This window comes from Zalophus californianus, chromosome 17 (genome assembly GCF_009762305.2).
Source record: "Zalophus californianus isolate mZalCal1 chromosome 17, mZalCal1.pri.v2, whole genome shotgun sequence".
In the NCBI taxonomy this organism is placed as follows: Eukaryota; Metazoa; Chordata; class Mammalia; order Carnivora; family Otariidae; genus Zalophus; species Zalophus californianus.
Window position 1 is genome coordinate 33,275,655 of NC_045611.1, and position 20,871 is coordinate 33,296,525.

Below are 20,871 nucleotides of genomic sequence, written 5' to 3' on the forward strand. Positions count from 1 at the left end.
TCAGGGATTTTTCGGCTATAACCAGCAAGAACTCATCATGGCTATCAAAAAATAAAGTTTATTATAAAATTCTAGGGAAGGTCACAAGACTGAGGAGAGAGGAGGAGGATCAGTTTCTGCAAGTGGACAGGAAATGGTAGCCACAGGGCACCAGGGACCCAGGGCAGCCACAGGAATGGTCTAAGAAGAAGCTGCCCCAAAAAAGAAGACACCATTTGGCCACAGGCCTCTCGATGCCACCACAAATATGCAAACTAACCCTTGACATGTCTTTGGTTCCACAACATTCTAAGTCCTTTGGCAGAATCATCCAAAAAAACAAGAATTTCTTTAGTAACAGACACTTCGGTATCACGGTCTACTTAGAAGACTTATTTCGAAGCAGTAAGAGATGATGACAGACATTCTTTTGGAGGGAACAGATTGTATGGATTAGCTAGGTACGAGAAATCCGTATTTTATAAAAATAAAATGGCAGAGAAAGGGAGTCCTCTGCCAAAAGTGGATGTTTAAAATACTATAGAGGGCGCCTGGGTGGCTCAGATGGTTAAGCGTCTGCCTTCGGCTCAGGTCATGATCCCAGGGTCCTGGGATCGAGTCCCGCATCGGGCTCCCTGCTCCTTGGGAGCCTGCTTCTCCCTCTGCCTCTCTCTCTCTCTCTCTCTGTCTTTCATGAATAAATAAATAAAATCTTTAAAAAATAAAACAAATAAAATACTATGAGCAATTTTACTATTGTTGCTGAAAAGAAAGAATTTCTGTATATTGTGAAGTGAGTTCTAAAACTGCTCATGTGCTACATATTGGGTAAATACAATCAGATACCGGTCCATGCAATTTCAAAAAGGCAGGAAGCAAGCCTACAACAGAACTGGGGGAACAGGACCGCTGAAGAGATAAGGACCCTCCCTTATCTTGACAACTCAAAGGTATTTCTTTGAAAGGCTAAATAAGAGCAAAAGATAAAATGCAAATAAGGAAATGTAATTAAATGACTGATATTTCAAAATCAATTCTATCATAGGGCGCCTGGATGGCTCAGTTGTTAAGCGTCTGCCTTCAGCTCAGGTCATGATCCCGGGGTCCTGGGATCGAGCCCCTGCATCGGGCTCCCTGCTCCGCGGGAAGCCTGCTTCTCCCTCTGCCACTCCCCCTGCTTGTGTTCCCTCTCTCGCTGTGTCTCTGTCAAATAAATAAATAAAATCTTAAAAAAAAAGTCAATTCTATCTTAAAATAAAATGAGTTTCCATCTTAAAGCCCCCTCCCCCCAAAAAGTTTAAAAAATGAGAAGTAAAGCAGTGATTTTTATTTCCTTGGGCAAATATGCCATAGTAGGTTGAATCCTTAAAAATATCTCCTAAAACAAAGGATCTCACATGAGTTCATACTTCAACACTTAAAATAGAGCAGAGAGCCCAATGCGGGGCTTGATCCAGGACCCTGGGATCAGGACCTGAGCTGAAGGCAGATGCTTAACCGACTGAGCCACCCAGGTGCCCCCAAATAAGTACATTTTAAAGTAGATTTTTTCCCCTACATTCTTATAGGAAAAAAAGTTTCTATTATACGTGCCATGAGTAATATTTGCATGATCTACTGAGCTATTATGTAAAGAGTCATAAAGTATATTTAATCTTTTCCTATCTTTCCCTGTTGTTCGAATAGCAAAATTAAATGTAGCAATATAAGCTAAACTATCAATGCCTCAAAAGTCTAAAATTTCTGGATTTCTGGATGGCACATTTTCTTCTTCTTCTTCTTCTTCTTTTTTTTTTAAGGGAAGTAGGCAGGGGGAGGGGCAGAGGTAGAGGGAGAAAGAGAATCTTAAGCAGGCTCCATCCCAGTGCAGATCACGATCACGATGCAGGGCCTGATTCCACAACTCCTGAGATCACGACCTGAGCTGAAGTCAAGAGTTAGATGTTTAACCAACTGAGCCACCCAGGTGTCCCTGGATGGCGCATTTTCAATGTAAGAATTCACCTTCTACTATTCTATAGGACGATTCTGAATTCAACAACTGCTTTAGAGGTTGCTTAATAAAACAAAAACTCACTAATATTTATTCATTCAACAAATATTTATCAAGAGCGTACTAGCCCTGTGCTAAAACTGGAAATTTTATTCTTCTTGAAAACAATTCTATTCTCTAAAAATCTGAAGCAGGGAGAACTCTGAAACTTTTCTTCATTGGAAGAATCCTTCTCTCAAAACCACAACGAGATACCACTTCACACCTAGCAAGAAACACTATTATCAGAAAGACAAGAGATAACAAGTGTTGGCGAGGATGTGGAGAAAAGAAAACCCTTCAGCACTGTTGGTGGGAATGTAAGTTGGTGCAGCCACTGATGAAAACAGTACAGACATTCCTCAAAAATTAAAAATAGAACTACCATATGACCCAGCAATTCTGCTTCTGCGTATATATCCAAAGGAAACTAAAACACTACCTCAAAAATATACCTGCACCCCTCATGTTCATCACAGCATTTATGATAGCCAAGACACAGAAACCACCTAAGTGCCCACCAATGGATGAATAAAGAATAGTGTCTGTATACACACACACACACACACACACGTACACACATGCACACACATACAATGGAACACTATTTAGCAACAAAGAGACAGAAGGAAATCCTGCTATTTGTGACAATATGTACAGACCTTGAGGACATTATGCTAAGTGAAATAAGTTAGAGAAAATCAAATTGTGTATGATCTTACATATACAGGGAATCAACCAAAAAAAAAAAAACCAAGCTCATAGACACAAAGAACATACTAGTGGTTGCCTGAGGTGCGTGTGGGGGGTGGCTGGGGGGAGATGGCAATATGGGGGAAAGGAGACAAAAGACACAAACTTTCAGTTATAAGAAGTAAGGGATGTAATATACAGCATGGTGAAGACAGCAATACTGTATTGTATATTTGAAAGTTACTTAAGAGAGTAAATCTTGAAAGTTATCACAAGAAAAAAATATTTAACTGTGTGAGGTGATGGATGTTAACTAGACGAGAAAGGCCCGGGTATTGGGCCTTTTAACAGGACAACTGGGATCAACTGTGGGAAGATTTGAAAATCTTCACTGATAACTCTTCTGATCAAGCAAATGCATGGACAATGGAGCTGGTCCAGGCCCCCCCCCAACCTCTCAGACAACGAGGTACTGAAACTCCCCCACCCCTCGCTCCAGCTGTCACCCTATTAATGCAAGGACATTGAGAGTAATGCTCGAGATTCCTGCTCTCAGTCTTGTTTTTAATATCTCACATATAGTCAAAGTTATATCCGTTACCAAGTGAAAAACCCAGAACAGGGCTATCTGGTATTTTAAAAAGACTTTGTAAGACACAAAGCTTGCAATTAAAAAGTTATTTATTAAAAAATATTTCCTTCTAATTCTGATTCCATATCAAATTAAACACAGAGTGATGTTACAAAGCAGTAAGTGATCAGCTCTGTTTGTATAGAGGCTGACAATGACCTCATGAATTCCTTAGTATATTCTACTAAATAGTGGAACACAAATTCAACTCATTCACTTTTGCACAAAAGGGAAACATAATTGGTATACTTCATACCAAAAAGCTTTTATAAAGCTTGTCTTCATATTTCATAGAGATTTAGCTAATATAAAATGATGCTTGCTAGCTTTGGCAGCACGTATAAAATGATACTTGCTTAAAAGAGCATCCAAGCAATGCTTTGGATGTTCCTTTCCTGCAAAATTCCAGGAAAACATGATTATTTGGAAGGTTCTTTGCTGCTCACGAAGAACCACCTGAGATTCCTTTCTGTTTCTATTCTTCATGTTTCCAGTGATTAAAACATGCTGGAAACATAATTTAGAGAATACTAGAAATGCCACAGAGATCCCAAGGCTTAAAAGAGTTTCTGACAGGTTTTGAAGTTTTTAAAACTTCAAATGAATGTACAGGATACGGGGATTTAAAAAATGACTTTTAGAAACACATACACTCCAAGGAAATACTTTAGTACTCTTTAGCACTGAACACTTGGGGCGAGAACTGGTCTCTCTTTCAGTGGTTCAAGTAGTCAGTCTTTTCTCAACAGTTTCTTGATAAGCGACAAACCTTCTCAAATTCATCTTCACATTGTCGAGAACACACAGCTGATCTGGACTGTATTTACCTCTCCCTTCTTTTCGTATCTGCCAAAAAATCATACGTGATTTGGTATACATTACTAATTCCTTTAGATAAGAAAGCATTTGATTTGGGGTGTATTCTTTTCAGAACAAAGAGCTGCCAGAATTTGGTGAAAGATTTTCGCTTTCCAAGGTAAAAGAATACAGTGTGTGAGCCCTAAAGATAAATTAAGATTATGCACCTTTTAAAAATGATCGTTCCAAGAACGGCTGAATTGTAGACTTTAAAACAGTTAAGTTTTATGCTATGTGAACTAGACTTCACCTCTAGTCTAGAGCAGCGGTTCTCAGATTTTAGCAACAGTATCATCTAGAAAGCTTGTTAATAAACAAGGCCCACCCACCATTTCTGATTTTCAGTAGGTCTGGAGTTGGACCTGGGCATTTGCATTTGTAACAAGTTACCAAGTGATTCTGATGCTGCTGATCACAGGGCATTCCTGAGAGCCAGTGCCCTGGAGAAGTTCCTCAACAAAATGCATTGTATCATATTGAAATGCAACTTGGGGCTAAATATATACCCGACAGTCTTTAATGCAATTGTGGCTTCATTCACAGAAGAACATATGAAAAACTACAAGCTGCCCTTCTGGCTAACAAAGAAATTTCATTAGAGCTTTATACCTTTGAGAAAAGAAAAACACTTAATGAAACATCATTACCATAGCAATGCATAGTAAGTAGGAAAATCAATCAGAACAGCCCTCCCAGTGGTTAGGGGTTGTTTTGCTGGTTCATAGTTTACATAACTCCTCTCCGAGCATTTGCTTCTGCAGGCTGAATTCTCAACTATATCTGCTTTCCCTGCAGCTGCAGAGAAATAGGGGATATTTTCTCCTTACCGTGCAGACTCCTTTTTCAGATGTTTCAAGGGCCTGCCTGCACCCTTTAAGAACACTATGGATACCCACCACGTACTGGTATGGAAATATCTTTAGGAGATAATGTTAAGAGAAAACACACAAAGTACAGAATTCTGAATATATTAGGCTACCTTTTGGATAACAAAGGGGGGAAATACTAATGCACATCTGTCTTTACGTGGGAGAAACGTCACTCAATTTGGTTACCGAGGAGGCAGAAAATAAAGGGAATAAAATCTCTCACTTCTTAAAGAACAGACAAATATGGGTGAACAGAGAGTCAAAAGGCACAAACTTCCAGTTATAAGCTAAGTAGGTCATGGGAATGTAATGTTCATCATGGTGACTCTGATTGTATATTTGGAAATTACTATGAGAGTAGAGCTTAGAAGTTCTCATCAAAAGAAAAAAAAAATTTCCAACTCTGTGTGGTAATGGATTTAACTAAACTTACTGTAGTAATTATTTCCCAATACGTACATGTATCAAATCACTATGAACCACTAAAACTATACAATGTAATATGTCAACTGTATCTCAATTAAAAAAAAAAAAGCAAAAAAAAAAAAACCTACAGGCTTGAACAAAGCATAATTAAGGGTAAACTGTTCAATTGTTTACCTTAGACTTAAGTTACCTATTGGTGAATCTTAACTCAATAAAAGTTAGCCACTATGATTACATTTTTTAAATATAAGATGCCCAAACATGAAAACGTTAAAAACAAACCAATACTGATGTCCTTAAACCAACACTGACTTTAGATGTAACTACGTCATGGAATGTTTATGGTGTGTGTTGCTAGTTTTCTAAAGAAAATGATTTATTCCTTAAAAAAAACTTCAGAAAATTTAAGTTACTAGAGATACAATCATATTCTCCTAAAAAATTATCACAGAGTTCTCTCCTTGAGAAATCAATTCTGCATTAGAAGCTTGTTAGATAAAAGAAATACATATTGGGGGCGCCTGAGTGGCTCAGTCAGCTAAGCTTCCAATTCTTGGTTTCAGCTCAGGTCATGATCTCAGGGTTTTGAGATCGAGCCCCATGTCTGGCTCTGCACTCAGCAGAGTCAGCTTGTCCCTCTCCCTCTCTGTTCCTCCCCAGGCTCTCTCTCTCTCTAAAATAAAAACAAAAACAAAAGATATACATATTGGAAAACAACAGAAGTAAGCTAAGTTTTCATCCAAACCTCTATTCTCTTGGCAAAGATTTAAAAACAAATGTTTAATTTGAAATCTAAAAGCAAAAAATACAAACATTTTTATTTCCCAAAATGACATAATTTAGAAATGGAAATTTTGTTTGTTGGTTTGTTTTTTAAGTAAACTCTATGCCCAACATGGGGTTTAAACTCATGACCCCGAGATCAAGAGTCATATTCTCCACCGACTGAGCCAGCTGGGCGCCCCTAGAAATGGAGATTTAGATAATTGGAGAATGGTAAACTTAAACTTATAGACATAGGATTCAAGGCTGTTTTTAAAATTCCTGGTGCCTTCCCCTGGCCACCAAGTTACTGAAAATTACTTTTTGACTCAAAGTTAGCTTTGATGATTCTGGTGAAACAAAAAAATAAATAAAAGGGTAAATGAAGGGAGCTACATTCTCCGACAGAGACCAGCCTGGAGTTTGCCCTTTTTTCAGAGCACCAAAGGGAAATATTCGTAACATTGAAATCAAGCTGTAATGTATTAGCTGTAACGACATAAAATAAATTCACAACATATATGAAAGTGCTTTGTAGGCCACAGACTGCGGAGCTTCTCCACAAGCACTGTGAGCATTACTGAACTCTTCTAGAAAGGGGACCGTGCCCACACCATTCTGGCCCAAGTCACAGTGATTCAACAGGAAGGCCTGAGCTCTGACTCAGCCAACAAGCATTCTTCAGTTCCGGGGATGAAGCACTCTATGAATCACAGAGATTGCATGGAGGAAACTACAGGCCCCCCTTCTTGGAGGATGGTGAGACCTAAGCATTTACACACAAAACAGCTACATACCTTCATTTTGAAGACTGGCTGGAATTCCTTCAGAGCAGATAACAATTTAATCTGAACTGAGGCCCTTTCAGCTTCTTTACCATCTGCGAAAACATCGAAGAGAGCATCCAAGGCTTCTCCTGCTACCACGAGAGAGGGATCTTTGGTGGCAACTTCAAGCAGAAAGCACCCAATGGTCTGTAGACAAGGCACACTGTTATTGTCCAATATTCTAACATCAGTTTCCAAAATAAGTACTAACTTTAAATGTGGCAACAATTCACACATGGTATTTTAAAATTTAGAAATGCCAGAGACAAATTAAAACTTTGAAAGAACTAAAGATTAAAGACTTCACATATATTTATAAATACACCATGTATAATATCAACAAGATAAATTAAGTATATTAGAGTTTATATTCCTAAATAAAATCAATTAAAATTCATAAATGATATGTGAAAGATTGGTTTTGGAAATTAAAATTTCTCCTCTATCTCCTTCAAAAAGGCTTTCCCCGTGGTGTCAAAATACAGATATATATCTGCAACAAAAAAATGTGCTTTTAAAATTATATGAAAAAATAAAATTATATGAAAAACACTCCAGGACAATTAAAAAAACAAAGAACACTTAATTTCCTTCTGATTCCCTGTGATGATCTTTAACACCCAACCATCCTTTGATGATTAGCTAGCTCATGAACAGGCCATTCCCAATCTGTCAGGAACTGTTCAAGGGTGAACTTACTTTGTTTTGGCTGTCCTGCTTCACCCTTTATTTATTAAGGGTGATGTGCACATCTGGTATTATCAGTGGGAGAGTGGAAATGCTAAGAACAGTGAGTCCAAACTCTAGCTGTGACATAAATAACAGGCTGACTCTTAGAAAGTCCATTACCCACTCTGGACCTCTATTTTCTTATCTGAATTTAAGTACTCTAGATAACCTCTAGGATAGTATTTAGAGTTAATAACTTATAATAAAATACGAAGCACATACTGTCACCTATGAAGTAGTCTTATTAAAAAAATTAACCTGAATCTGAATCTGATCCAGCCTTTAGATCTAACTTCCAGTTTGCAGAAAATACAGAGGATAAAGGATAAACAAGCTTAACGCCACAAGGAAGCAATCAGACAAATCCAGAAGGTTGGATACTGTGAGACAACCACCCCCAGGAGTTGAGGAAAAAACAGGTGGTAGCAGAGGTGCCCGGCTGGCTCAATCAGTAGAGCATGCAACTCCTGGTCTCAGAGTCATGAGTTCAAGCCCCATGTTGGGCCTAGAGCTAGGTAGGAAGGGAGGGAGGGAGAGAGGGAGAAAAAAAAAACAGGTGGTGGGAGATAGTGCTAGGGAGAGAAGTTTCTAGATTGAGAGAAGCTTAGAAGATCCAAAACCAAACATAACATGTAGACTTGACTTAGATGCTCATTTAAACAAACTATCTGTAAATAGATGTTTTTGGAACAACTGGAAATACTTGAGGATGGATCATGCAGAAGACATATTAAACAATGAGGGGGCACCTGGGTGGTTCAGTCGGTTAAGCGTCTGCCTTTGACTCAGGTCTTGATCCCAGGGTCCTGGGATGGGGGCCTGTGTCAGGCTCCCCGCTCAGTGGGGAGTCTGCTTCTCTCTCTCCCTTTGCTCCTCCCCACCCAGTCCTCCCTTCCCCCAACCCTCAGCTAGTGCTAATAAGTAAATAAAACCTTCAAAAAAAAAAAAAAAACAGGGGCGCCTGGGTGCCTCAGTCGTTAAGTGTCTGCCTTTGGCTCAGGTCATGATCCCAGGGTCCTAGGATCGAGCCCCGCATCGGGCTCCCTGCTTGGCAGAAGCCTGCTTCTCCCTCTCCTACTCCCCCTGCTTGTGTTCCCTCTCTCGCTGTGTCTCTCTCTGTCAAATAAATAAAATCTTTAAAAAAAAAAACAAAAAAACATGGGGTGCCTAACTGGCTCAGTCAGTTGAGCATCTGCCTTCGGCTGAGGTCACGATCCAAGGGTCCTGGGATTGAGTCCTGCATTGGGCTCCCTCCTCAGTGGGGAGTCTGCTTCTCCCTCTGCCTGCTGTTCCCCCTGCTTAAGTGCTCATGTTCTCTCTCGCTCTCTCACAAATAAATCTTTAAAAAAAAAATTAAAAATTAAAATTAAAAAAGACATATTTAACAATGATGATTGATTGTATAAAGGTGATAATGATGGTTATGTAAGAAACTGTCCTTGGTTTTTTTTTAAAGATTTATTTGAGAAACAGAGTGGGGGGTGAGGGGCAGAAGGAGAGCGAGAAGTAGACTCCCCACCAAGCAGGGAGCCTGACAAGGGGCTCAATCGCAGGACCCTGAGACCATGACCTGAGCAGAAATCAAGAATCCGACACTTAACCGACTGAGCCACCTAGGCACCCCAAAGCTGTCCCTATTTTTAAGACATGCATACTGAATCAACAGGGCAAAATACCATGATGTCTTTAATACTGAGCTTTAACTTTAACATACTTTAACATATCCAGCAAAGAAACTGTATGAAGTGCATATGATAGAATAGTAACGATTGTTAAATATGCTTAACTAATATACAAAATTCATTGTACTTTCTACTTTGCTTGGAAATGTGACTAAATAAAAACATTTTAGGGGCAGGGCACCTGGGTGGCTCAGTCCTTAAGTGTCTGCCTTCGGCTCAGGTCATGATCCCAGGGTCCTGGGATCGAGTCCCACATCAGGCTCTCCCCGCAGCGGGAGGCCTGCTTCTGCCTCTCCCACTCCTGCTTGTGTTCCCTCTCTCGCTGTCTGTCAAATAAATAAAATCTTAAAAAAAAAAAAAAAAAAGAACATTTTAGGGGCACCTGGGTAGCTCAGATGGTTAAGTGTCTGCCTTCAGCTCAGGTCATGATCCCAGGGTCCTGGGATTGAGCTCCACGTTGGGCTCCCAGCTCAGTGGGGAGTCTGCTTCACCCTCTTCCTCTGCCTCTCCCCCTGCTTGTGCTCTCTTTCTCTCTCTCAAATGAATACATAAAATCTTTACAAAAAACAAAACAAAAAAACATTTTAAAAATCACATGTTATGCCCGAGAAAAACTTGCTGCTCGTAAGTGGATCTTGGAAATTATAGTCTTAAGTGGCAGGAAGTGATTAAACATGCACATGCACATCTGTATATGTGTACACATACACAGCAACACGGCGATATTCTCTCTTAATTATGTGTCTATATATCAAAAATCCCTAGAGTAATAGAGAAGAAAGGAGTCACAGCGGCTGTCTCTCTAGAGTCAAAGTGGGGGGCTGGAAAGTTAGCAATGGAGATGAGTCTTTCATTATATATGCTTTTCTACTTTTGTGAATGTTTTGTTACATGCAGGTATCATCTTTTCAAAATAAGGTTCTTAAAAAACATCAGTCATTGGGGCCCCTGTGTGGCCCAGTCCGGCTAAGCATCCAATTCTTTTTTTTTTTTTTTTTTTTTTTTGAGAGAGAGAGAGAATGGGGGAGGGGTAGAAAGAGACGGGGAGAGAGAGAAGCAGACTCTGCACTGAGCCCAACACAGGACTCGATCTCATCATCCCGAGATCATGACCTGAGCTGAAATCAAGAGTCGGCTGCTTAACGGACTGAGCCACCCAGGCGCCCCAAGTGTTCAACTCTTGATCTCGGCTCTAGTCTTAATCTCAGGGTCGTGGGTTCAAGCCCCACGTCGGGCTCCACACTGTGCATGGAGCCTACTTAAAAAAAAAAAAAAAAATTAGTCATTGTTGAAAAGTTCTCAGCAAGTCCAATAGTCAGTTTATTACCTATTAATTAGTAATCAATATTTCAGCAATTATTATTAGCACAGTGAAGGGTAATTTTACTGCCATGGTCCTTTTAGTTACCAGTGATGCTGTGTCTCCAGCAGTGTAGTTCTTGAGCAACTGTGCTGAAATAAAGTGCTGGAAGCAAATATGCTGAGTGAGTTTCTAGGGCGTTTGCTGCTTAAAATTTATGGAGTGATAGAGTGGACTGTGCAGTATTGTTCAGAATGCACTATAGCCTGGTGTACTAAGACAACTGGTGAGCTGTTCCTTCATCAGTAGGAGAATATAATATGCACACAGTTTATGCAACAGCAAAGGCAGAGGCACCTGGGACAATTCTGAACTTGGCCTTTCACTGAAGACAAATTTATATCTGAAAAAGTATCTCAGGAATAAAGTGGCAAAATACAACTCAATTTTTCAAGTACCTACCTAATTCATATAGTCAGATCAAGCCAAAGGGCATATTTTAATAATGTACCTTAGTAAGCAACTTCTCAACAGAATTTCTTCTTGTGATGTCCATAGAAGTTTTTAAAAATCCCACACGAACAGTTACTCTTCCCCGTTTCTAATGATTTAATGTTTTACATTGGAAGCATATAGTTTTACCTTAAGAGTGTCCAGTGTTCCATCTTCTTTGGCAAGGACGCTGCCCGTGATTCCTAAAATACTAACAACGTTTACTCTAACCCCAGTATTACTACTATGAATGCCGGTTGTGCATAGCGTCATCAGCTGGTCGGGAGTCATACACTGTTGAAAAGGAAAAAGAATAAAGTGTTAAACTCAACCAATTCCAAGAGCATGCACCACAGGACTGACAGGAATGTCAACAACAGAGAAGTTATTTCATACTCTAATCACTCCTCAGGACAGCTGGTAATCCTGATGAGGATGAGGCCTGTTCATGTCACTGCCATTATTCAACCTACCATAGCTGTTAAGCCTAGAAGAGGGGCTTCATTTCCTATTAGTTTCATTTAAAGAAGACTTTTGGGAGGCACCTGGGCAGCTCAGTCAGCTAAGCATCTGCCTTCAGGTCAGGTCATGATCCCGGGGTCCTGGGATCGAGCCCCATGTTGGGTTCCTTGCTCAGTGGGGAGTCTGCTTCTCCCTCTCTCTCTGTCTCCCCTCCCACCCCACTTGTGCTCTCTCTCTCTCTCAAATAAATAAGATCTTAAAAAAGAAAAAGACGACTTTCAGTCAGATGTACACAAACTAAAGAGATCCTAATTTCTTTTTAACACTGATCATAAAATGTTTTGAAAATGTACATAGAATATGTGGCTTTAATAAAAATTGGCTGAATCTATACAAGTTAAGAACTTACCCTGAGATGTTATATGCTGTTACAGTAAATTATTAGAGCTTGTAGAAACCATTAAATTATAGAGTGCTTCTCCTGCGTAGTGATAATTTTCATTCTAAGCTAATCTGAACACACACATGGGTGCAGGTATCACCAGAGAATTCAAATATCATGTTGCCAGGCTATCACAGTGTGATGACTAAGGGCTTGGGATCTGACATCCTGGGTTCACATCCTGGCTCCTCTCCTTACCCTTCAGCAATCCTGCGTAAGATACTCCCCCCGACAAAGGTCTCTCCATTTCCCCATCAGTGATATGGGGACAACAGTCACCATGCAGAGTTGCTAAAGGATTAAATAACGCATATCAAGAACTTAGTAAATATTAGGTAATATTATACATAAAAATACTGAACAGTTCTAAATCAAACTCATTTCTGAATCATCTGCAGTGCTTCTGCCAAATCTAAAGGTAACAGCTAATATGTCCAGGTTTCTTAGGAAATACTCTAATGGAAACAATCCCACCAACCCTGGGATTCCTCCCAGCCAGAACAAGGCTGCCAGGAATGCTGAAGCGTGCTGCTTTACTACCAGTATGAGTCACAAATGCAAGCTGCCCAAGGTGCACAAACCGACAAGGCAGAGAACTGGACGGGAGCAGGACAGCTGTACTCCACTGTTGGTACTGTTACTCAGCATCTCTGGTCCCTGGTCCCCTCTCCTTGTAAAGTATGAGAAAGCCAGGGTCGTTCTAATCCTCAAATTCCATGCTCACGCCCAATACACAGCCAACCTGAGAATTTATGGTCTTAATATATATGAATGCCCAGACATTAACTGAGCATGAGCTGGGAATAATTCTCTTTAAACGCCAGGCTGATCCAGTTAGCTACTGCTGAAGATCATGGAAAATCAATAAAAATACTTTATATTCCCATAGGCCATATAGTATAGGGTTTTCTAACCCTCTCATCATTATTACCATTCCCATGTCAAAGAAACTGAGGGTCAAAAGTTATGTTCTTGAAAAAAATTCTCAAATATACAAAGAAAAAAAATCGACAGAGTATACACTAGACGCCAACCACACATACAGTATTTGATAGTAAAGTACCAGAGGCATTCTCATTAAACTGTGGACCAAGATAAAGTTTGGGAAGCACCGCTCCAGGGTGTGGCCATGGAATGACTAAGGTAGAGAAGGAAGATCAGACCGTTGGAGAAAGGGAGGTCCAAGAACTTCAAAGCCAAGGGACTGGGGGGAGCATCTATGTGGATCTTGAAGTTACCTAGAATCATGACAGGACTGGCGAAGAGTAATAAAGCCCAACAGCAGGAATCTTTAAGGAACAAAGAGTGCCCCAGGGCATGGTAGATGGCTGTAACCAAGAGAAGTGGGTGGTATGGTCTTATGACATGTTAATCAAAACTGGAAGATTTTAGAAAGGAAGGAGCAAGGATGGTTTAGCGCACGGGTCCCCAAACTTAGTGTGCATGCCAATCACCCAGAGAACTTGTTAAAATATAGATCATTGGGCCCCTCCTCAAAGTTTCTACCTCAGTGGATTGGGGGCAAGGCCCTAGGATTTACTCTTATATACAAAGAAAAAGACCACCAACCCAATAGCAAAACTGGCAAAAGATAGGAACAGTTACAGAAAAAAAAATGCAAAGGCCCTTAAAGCACATAAAGAGACAACCAATCTCATATCGTAAGACAAATGCAAATTAAAATTGAGATATGTCTCAACTATCAAACTGGTAAAAATCTAACATTCTGACAACCCTGCTTCTGAAGCTATAGCAAAACATGCACTCTCAAGCACTGCTGTAGGAAATTCAAAATGCCTCAAATTCTAAGGAGCGGACTACAGCAATAATTAGCAAAATCACCAATCCATCTATTCTCCAACTCAGCAAGCCCACTTCTAGGACTCTAACTCGAAGACACAATGGCAAAAACACAAAAAGCATCTGTAAAAAGGCTATTCACTGCAGTTCTATTTGTAATAGCAAAGGACTGGAAATGAGAACACCCATCAACAGGGCTGAATGAATAAGGAACACCTACACGATGGAGTAATAGAATGTGAAACTGTAAAAAAGAAATGAGGAACATACCTGTATACTACGATGATTAATAAGGGAGAAAAAGCAAGGTGCAGAGGCACTACTTTTAACAAAAGGAGTGAAATACACATGCCTACGTATTTGCTTGTTTTCAAAATAAGAACAATGGAATGATAAATCAAAACACAAAAAAGGGGTGCCTGGGTGGCTCAGTTGGTTAAGCAACTGCCTTCGGCTCAGGTCATGATCCTGGAGTCCCGGGATCAAGTCCCGCATCGGGCTCCTTGCTCAGCAGGGGGTCTGCTTCTCCCTCTGACCCTCTTCCCTCTCGTGCTATCTCTCATTCTCTCTCTCAAATAAATAAATAAAATCTTAAAAAAAAAAAAAACACACAAAAAAGGACGGTTACCCGAAAGAACAGGGGCAAAGAGACAGAAGCTAGACTAAATATAAATAAATAAATAAAACTGTTTTTGGTAAAACATGCATAACGTAAAACTTGCCATTTTAACCTTTTAAAGAAAGATTTATTTGAGAGAGAGAGAGAAAGCAAACATGAGCCAGGGTGGGGGTGTGGGGAGGTGTGGGCAGGGGGAGGATCAGACTCCCCGCTGAGCAGAGAGCCCAGGAGCCCGGGATCATGACCTGGGGGTCATGACCTGAACTGAAGGCAGACGCTTAACGACTGAGCCACGCAGGTGCCCCTGAAATACCTTTATTATTAAGCGATTCTTAGCCACGATCTCTTGCCTGCAGCTGAAAACATTTGTAAGTGTCCAGTTCAGTGGCAGTAAGTACCTTCAGACTGTTGTACCACCACCAGCCATCACCACCACCCATGTCCAGAAGTTCTTCATCATCCCATACTGAAACTGCCCCGTTCAACAGTACGTCCCTACTCCTCCCTTCCCCCAACTCCTGGCAGCCACTGTTCCACATTCTGTCCTTATGAATTTAACTATTCTAGGTCCCTTGTATATGGAATCATACAATATGTGTCCTTTTGTGTTCAGTTTATTTCACTTAGTGTCATGTCTTCAAGAATTCATCCATGCTGTAGTATGTGTAAGAATTTCCTTTTTAAAGCTGAATAATATTCCATTGTATGTATCTACCATATAGTTCCCTGAATATATCTTGTTTCAGTTTTAACTCTGAAACTGTGTATTTTATATAATTAAAAAATAGAAACTAAAGCAAAAAAAATAAGTTTCTTAAAAAAAGGAAAGCTAAAAAAAATATGAAAGCTAAAACAGCTGAAGCTAACTTTATAACAAGCCACAGAGAGAACTTTGTCAAGGAACTTTAAAACACAGCAATTTGACTATACAGTCTTAGAGGGGTTGTGAGATCGAGCCCCGAGCTGGGCTCTGTGCTCAGCGGGGTACCTGCTTGGGGTTCTCTCTCCCTCTCCCCTCCCACTTGTGCTCTCTCTCTCTCTCAAATCAATCAATCAATCTTAAAAACAAAACAAAATAACCCCACAAGTTCACAATGATATTTTAAAAAAACCTCACTGATCACTTTTAGAGATTGCTAAGGGCACTAATTTATTATTCTGGAAAAATCCTATCTTTTTGGTATGAACTTTATTTCAAAGTTACCAAATAACTGATGAGACAGACAGTTCTTACTTATAGAAGAATCACAGCTAATAAACGTAAAAGAAATGACAAAATTAAGATGTGTCCATTTTGCACCACTGATAAAATGGTGAATCCACTGATTAATACTTTAAAAAAAAAAAAAGATTTTAGGGGCGCCTGGGTGGCTCAGTTGTTAAGCATCTGCCTTCGGCTCAGGGTCATGATTATAGGGTCCTGGGATCGAGCCCCACATCAGGCTCCCTGCTCAGTGGGAAGCCTGCTTCTCCCATTCCCCCTGCTTGTGTTCCCTCTCTGTGTCTCTGTCAAATAAATAAGTAAAATCTTTAAAAAAATTTAAAAAAGATTTTATTTACTTGAGAGAGGGAGAGAGCGCATGAGTCAGGGGAGGGGCAGAGGGAGAGGGAGAAGCAGACTCCCTTCTGAGCACGGAGCCTGACGAGGGGCTCAATCCAAGGACCCCGAGATCATGACCTGAGCCGAAGGCAGCCACTTTACCGACTGAGCCACCCAGGTGCCCTGAATCCACTGATTAATCTTAACATCACTAATTTATGAAAATATATAATTTGTGATATAAAAGTAAAAAATATATACAGCACTGTGAATTATTCTTGCCAAAAAATCTGATCCTGACTCTCATTAAGACTCTAGACCAGGTGCCTGGGTGGCTCAGTTGGTTAAGCAACTGCCTTCGGCTCAGGTCATGATCCTGGAGTCCCGGGATCGAGTCCCACATCGGGCTCCCTGCTCGGCGAGGGGCCTGCTTCTCCCTCTAACCCTCCCCGCTTTCATGTACTCTCTCTCTCTCTCATTCTCACTCTCTCAAAATAAATAAATAAATCTTAAAAAAAAGAAAAAGACTCTAGACCTAGTTCCCAGTTTATAGGATATATGGACAAGAGAGGAACATGTCAACAATACAGTCATGAGAAACCAGCCAAATCTCATAATGGGAAATCTTCTACAGGACAAATGACAGCTTCTTCAATGAATAAACAATACAGGGAAGGGGGGATTGGTGGGGGGAATATTTTAAATTAAGAGATTTAAGAATCTGTGAATATACTAAAAACCACTGAATTGTGCATATTTTTTTTAAGATTTTATTTATTTGAGAGAGAGCACGAGCAGGGTGAAGGGCAAAGGGAGAAGCAGACTCCCCACTGGGCAGGGAGCCTGATGCAGGACTGGATCCCAGGACCCTGGGATCACAACCCAAGCAGAAGGCAGAAGCTTAACCAACTGAGCCACCCAGGCACCCCTGAATTGTGCACTTTAAATGGGTGAATTGTATGGTTGGTATGTGAATTAAATCTCACTAAAGCCGTTAAAAAAATTTTTTTAAACCAAAGTATCAACCAAAAGCATTTGGATTCTGATTTGAATAAAACAACTGAAAAAGACGTATTTGTGGCAATCAGAAAAAACGGAGCTTGGGCTGTATATCAAACGATAATTAAGCAATGTCTGTTAATTTGGGAGTAATGGTACTGTAGTTAAGTTTTTTAGAAGTTCATTTTCTATCACAGACACATAATGAAGCATGTAATAAAATACTTATGGGTGAAGGAAATGATTTGCTTTAAAGCAGTCCAGGACACAAAACCCAAAGTGTAAGGGAGATGAAGAGAACAAGAGCCAGGATGTTGCCAACTCTGTGACCCTTGTGGTTCATGATACTATTATCTGTGCTTTTAGAGACGTCTGAAAATTTCCTTAATAAAAAGTAAAGAAAACAAGTGGGAAAGCACTTATCACAGAGATGCCAATGGATCACTGTATAGGGTCAGTGGGCATGCTTGAAAATTTCTGTAAAATGTTACAGAAGAAGACAAATGACATTCAGAGAAAATATTTATGACAGGTATGTCAAGATAAAAAAATCTGTGTGTGTGTTGGTGGCAGTGGTGGGAAGAAACAAAATATTTTACTTTTTATTTTAAGCATTTTTGCTTTCTTTTTACAAGGATCATACATTACTCTTATAATAGAAATAAATACTTAAAAAAAAAACAGGGGCGCCTGGGTGGCTCAGTCGTTAAGCATCTGCCTTCGGCTCAGGGCATGATCCCAGGGTCCTGGGATCAAGCCCCGCATTGGGCTCTCTCTCCGCAGGAAGACTGCTTCTCCCTCTCCCACTCCCCCTGCTTGTGTTCCCTCTCTCGCTGTGTCTCTCTCTGTCAAATAAATAAAATCTTTAGAAAAAATAAAATAAAATAAAATAAAATAAAATAAAATAAAATAAAATAAAATAAAATAAAATAAAATAAAATAAAATAAAATAAACTACAAACAGTTAAGTAATGAATTTTGCTTCCATAATACAGAATCTTTGCAGGTTTCATATAAAATTTTTTAAAAATCTTACCTGAGAAATGTTCTTGGAGGCCATTGTTTGCAAAAGGGCCCTCAAGGCACTACTTATGGCTTCTAGAAAGTCAACATGCTTAGCAAAATCTAAAACACAAAAGTGAAATATAAATTTGTCTAAGACAAGTTATTTTGTAAAAAAAAACAGAATCAAAACACATGTTAAATGTTAATATATGCTATTATAATTAAAACATTTTTGATGTTAAGCCAAGACTTCTAGTTAACAGCCCCCTGTGAACTGAATACTTGACTATGAAAAGATGTCCACAATTGAAATAACCGTAACAAGGGAGCGTTCTACAGACAGTCCTTGCCTTCTAGGCACTGGATTTTCATTTACCTCGCTCTTTAGCACAAGATACACCTGAGCTAGCTTTCGTAGACAGAATTCAGCTTTTCACAGATTGCCATCACGGTGCTGGGCAGACCTCACATGGCGATGTCTCCCAAATCAGAGTTCTTCCTGGCCAACGCAAACCCACTGCCTAGCCAGGAACTGTTGCTTGTGTAGGGCTGGGCCACTATACCTCCATGGTTTCAGTGGCTTCTACGGTTGTATTTACTGACCCAACTTCCCCTTACCATTCCTGCTCATTTTTACTCTTTTCTTTCTTACCCCTTTGGTGGGAAGGGAAAGCGATGGACTTGCTGTGGTAGATTATATTGTCCAAAAACAACCACAACGGTCTATTTCCCCACCCCTTGAATCTGGGGGTACTTTGTGACATCTGCCTGTGAAGGCAGATGTGTCCAACAGGACACATGAACATGACATGCTAACTCATGAAAGGCAACATGACTCGCACCTGACTCACATGTGTTTGCTCTCTTCTCTCAACTCTTGCCCTTGGAACCCAGCCACCATGTTATAAGGAAGCCTAGGTGACATGGCAAGGTCATCTTGTTCTGGCTGACAGCCCCTGTGAGCCAACCATCAATATGAACAAGACTGCAGATGATTCTGGCTCCTTGTTTTCCAGCAGAAGCCCTAGGGTAGAGTTTTCTCAACCCTACCACTATGGACATTTTGGACAGGTAATTCTTTGGGATCCCCTGTACACTGTAGGATATTTAGCAGCATCCCTGGCTTCTACCCTCTAGGTAACAGCAGCAACCCCCAAGCTGTAACAACAAAAAATGCCTCTAGACATTTCTAAATGGCTCCGCGGGGAGGGGGTGGGGGAGGTTCAGTGTCAGAGGCAGGGGTTGCCCTTAGTCGAGAACACCTGGCCTAAACATTGTGGAGTAGAGACAAACCATCTCCACTGTGCACTGTCTAAATTCCTGACCTATAGAAACCATGAGAAAACACATGATTATTGTTGTTTTAAGCCACAAAGTTTGGGGATGCAATAAATACCTTGGCTTTCTGCCCCCTTGGTGCCTGGGGCCCTATGAAGATTCCAGCACCCCTTTTGGGGCTGCCTGCATGATAATGAGGCAGCTTCCACACAAATCTAAATCAAAGCTTATTATATTTTTTGCCTCCCATGATCAGATATACATTATGTACTGAAGTAGGGAATTCCCGTAAATTTCACAGAACAGACACTAGGATAGCTTTAGGATCAGACAGATCTGGGATGGAATCCTGCCTCTGACATTATGTGACCTCTCCTTTTGGCCTCTAGTCAGATGTCACCTCTTCAGACAGCCCTTTCCATGTGAACCCATCTCTTTTTTTTTTTCCATGTGGACCCATCTAATAGGCCCTTGGAACCAGCCACCATGTCGACCAATTCTGCTTTTATTTTTTTCTTCCCAGACAAAATTACATTTACATCTTTATTCATCTGAGATTCTAAACTCCTGAGCATTCTGGTCTTCCCTATCTCATTCGCACCTGTATCCCTCGGACCTAGACTGGTGCATGGCATAGAGTGGTCAATAAGTATGGGCTAGGGGTGCCTGGGTGTCTCAGTCAGTTAAGTGTTAAGCATCTGCCTTTGGCTCAGGTCACCACCCCAGGGTCCTGGATCAAGGCCCGCATCGGGCTCCCTGCTCAGCAGAGAGCCTGCTTCCTTCTCTCCCTCTGCCTTCCATTCCCCATGCTTGTGCTCTGTCAAATAAATACATAAAATCTTAAAAAAAAAAAGTATGTGTGAAAGGAATGAGTGCCCCTGAAGGAGTTCCTCAATCTCTCTAAATCCCAGCTTCCTTACCAGGAAGGTGGAGTAATAATGCCTCACTCATAAAGCCTAGTACCCAAAACGCACTCAAAAATTGGTGTGAAGTTGTTACTACTAAAATTCAAAAAGTAGGTTATATTTATATTTGATTACAGCTATGAAGTGTAGCCTTAGAAATTCATGAAGTGCACATAAAACAATGAAACTGTATCATGAAGAAATCATTCAATACGAACTAGAACACACTCAGAAGCATTTTTTTGGTCTTGCATTCTTAGAAAAATAACCACTACCTTAGATTCAAAACCCTAATCTAATTCACGTTACTGTTTTACATTATGTGTAATTCATACTCTCCCTAAATTAAGGAAAACATTCGGATGATTTTTATTGAGTTCACATTATGGTCATTTATCCAAATTTGGGAAAGAAGCTTCGAACTACCCTGCCTTTCTGAAAAATTCTCAGTAAAAGATCAACACATGTGGTACTGTTAAAGAAATTAAGTAAATGTCAACAGAAGTTAAAAAGAGGTGACTGAAAACATCTTTCCCCTCAA

General features: G+C 40.3%; 1 protein-coding gene across 4 annotated transcripts in view; it reads right to left on the reverse strand.

The window, feature by feature from the left end:
* Positions 1–2,973: 2,973 nt before the first annotated feature.
* HEATR3 (HEAT repeat containing 3) overlaps positions 2,974–20,871 on the reverse strand; it is a 39,646-nt gene continuing 21,748 nt past the window's right edge. The window contains exons 12-15 of one of the 4 annotated variants that reach the window (XM_027619774.2): positions 18,179–18,267; positions 11,431–11,574; positions 7,048–7,224; positions 2,974–4,181 (exon numbers count right to left, since the gene is read on the reverse strand). In XM_027619774.2, the coding sequence (XP_027475575.1) occupies positions 4,059–4,181; positions 7,048–7,224; positions 11,431–11,574; positions 18,179–18,267 (533 nt within the window). In that variant the 3' untranslated portion in view covers positions 2,974–4,058. Of the gene's footprint in view, positions 4,182–7,047; positions 7,225–11,430; positions 11,575–12,382; positions 12,476–18,178; positions 18,268–20,871 lie in introns of those variants that run through there. The other 3 variants (XM_027619775.2, XM_027619776.2, XR_003524275.2) reach the window with 3 other exon arrangements.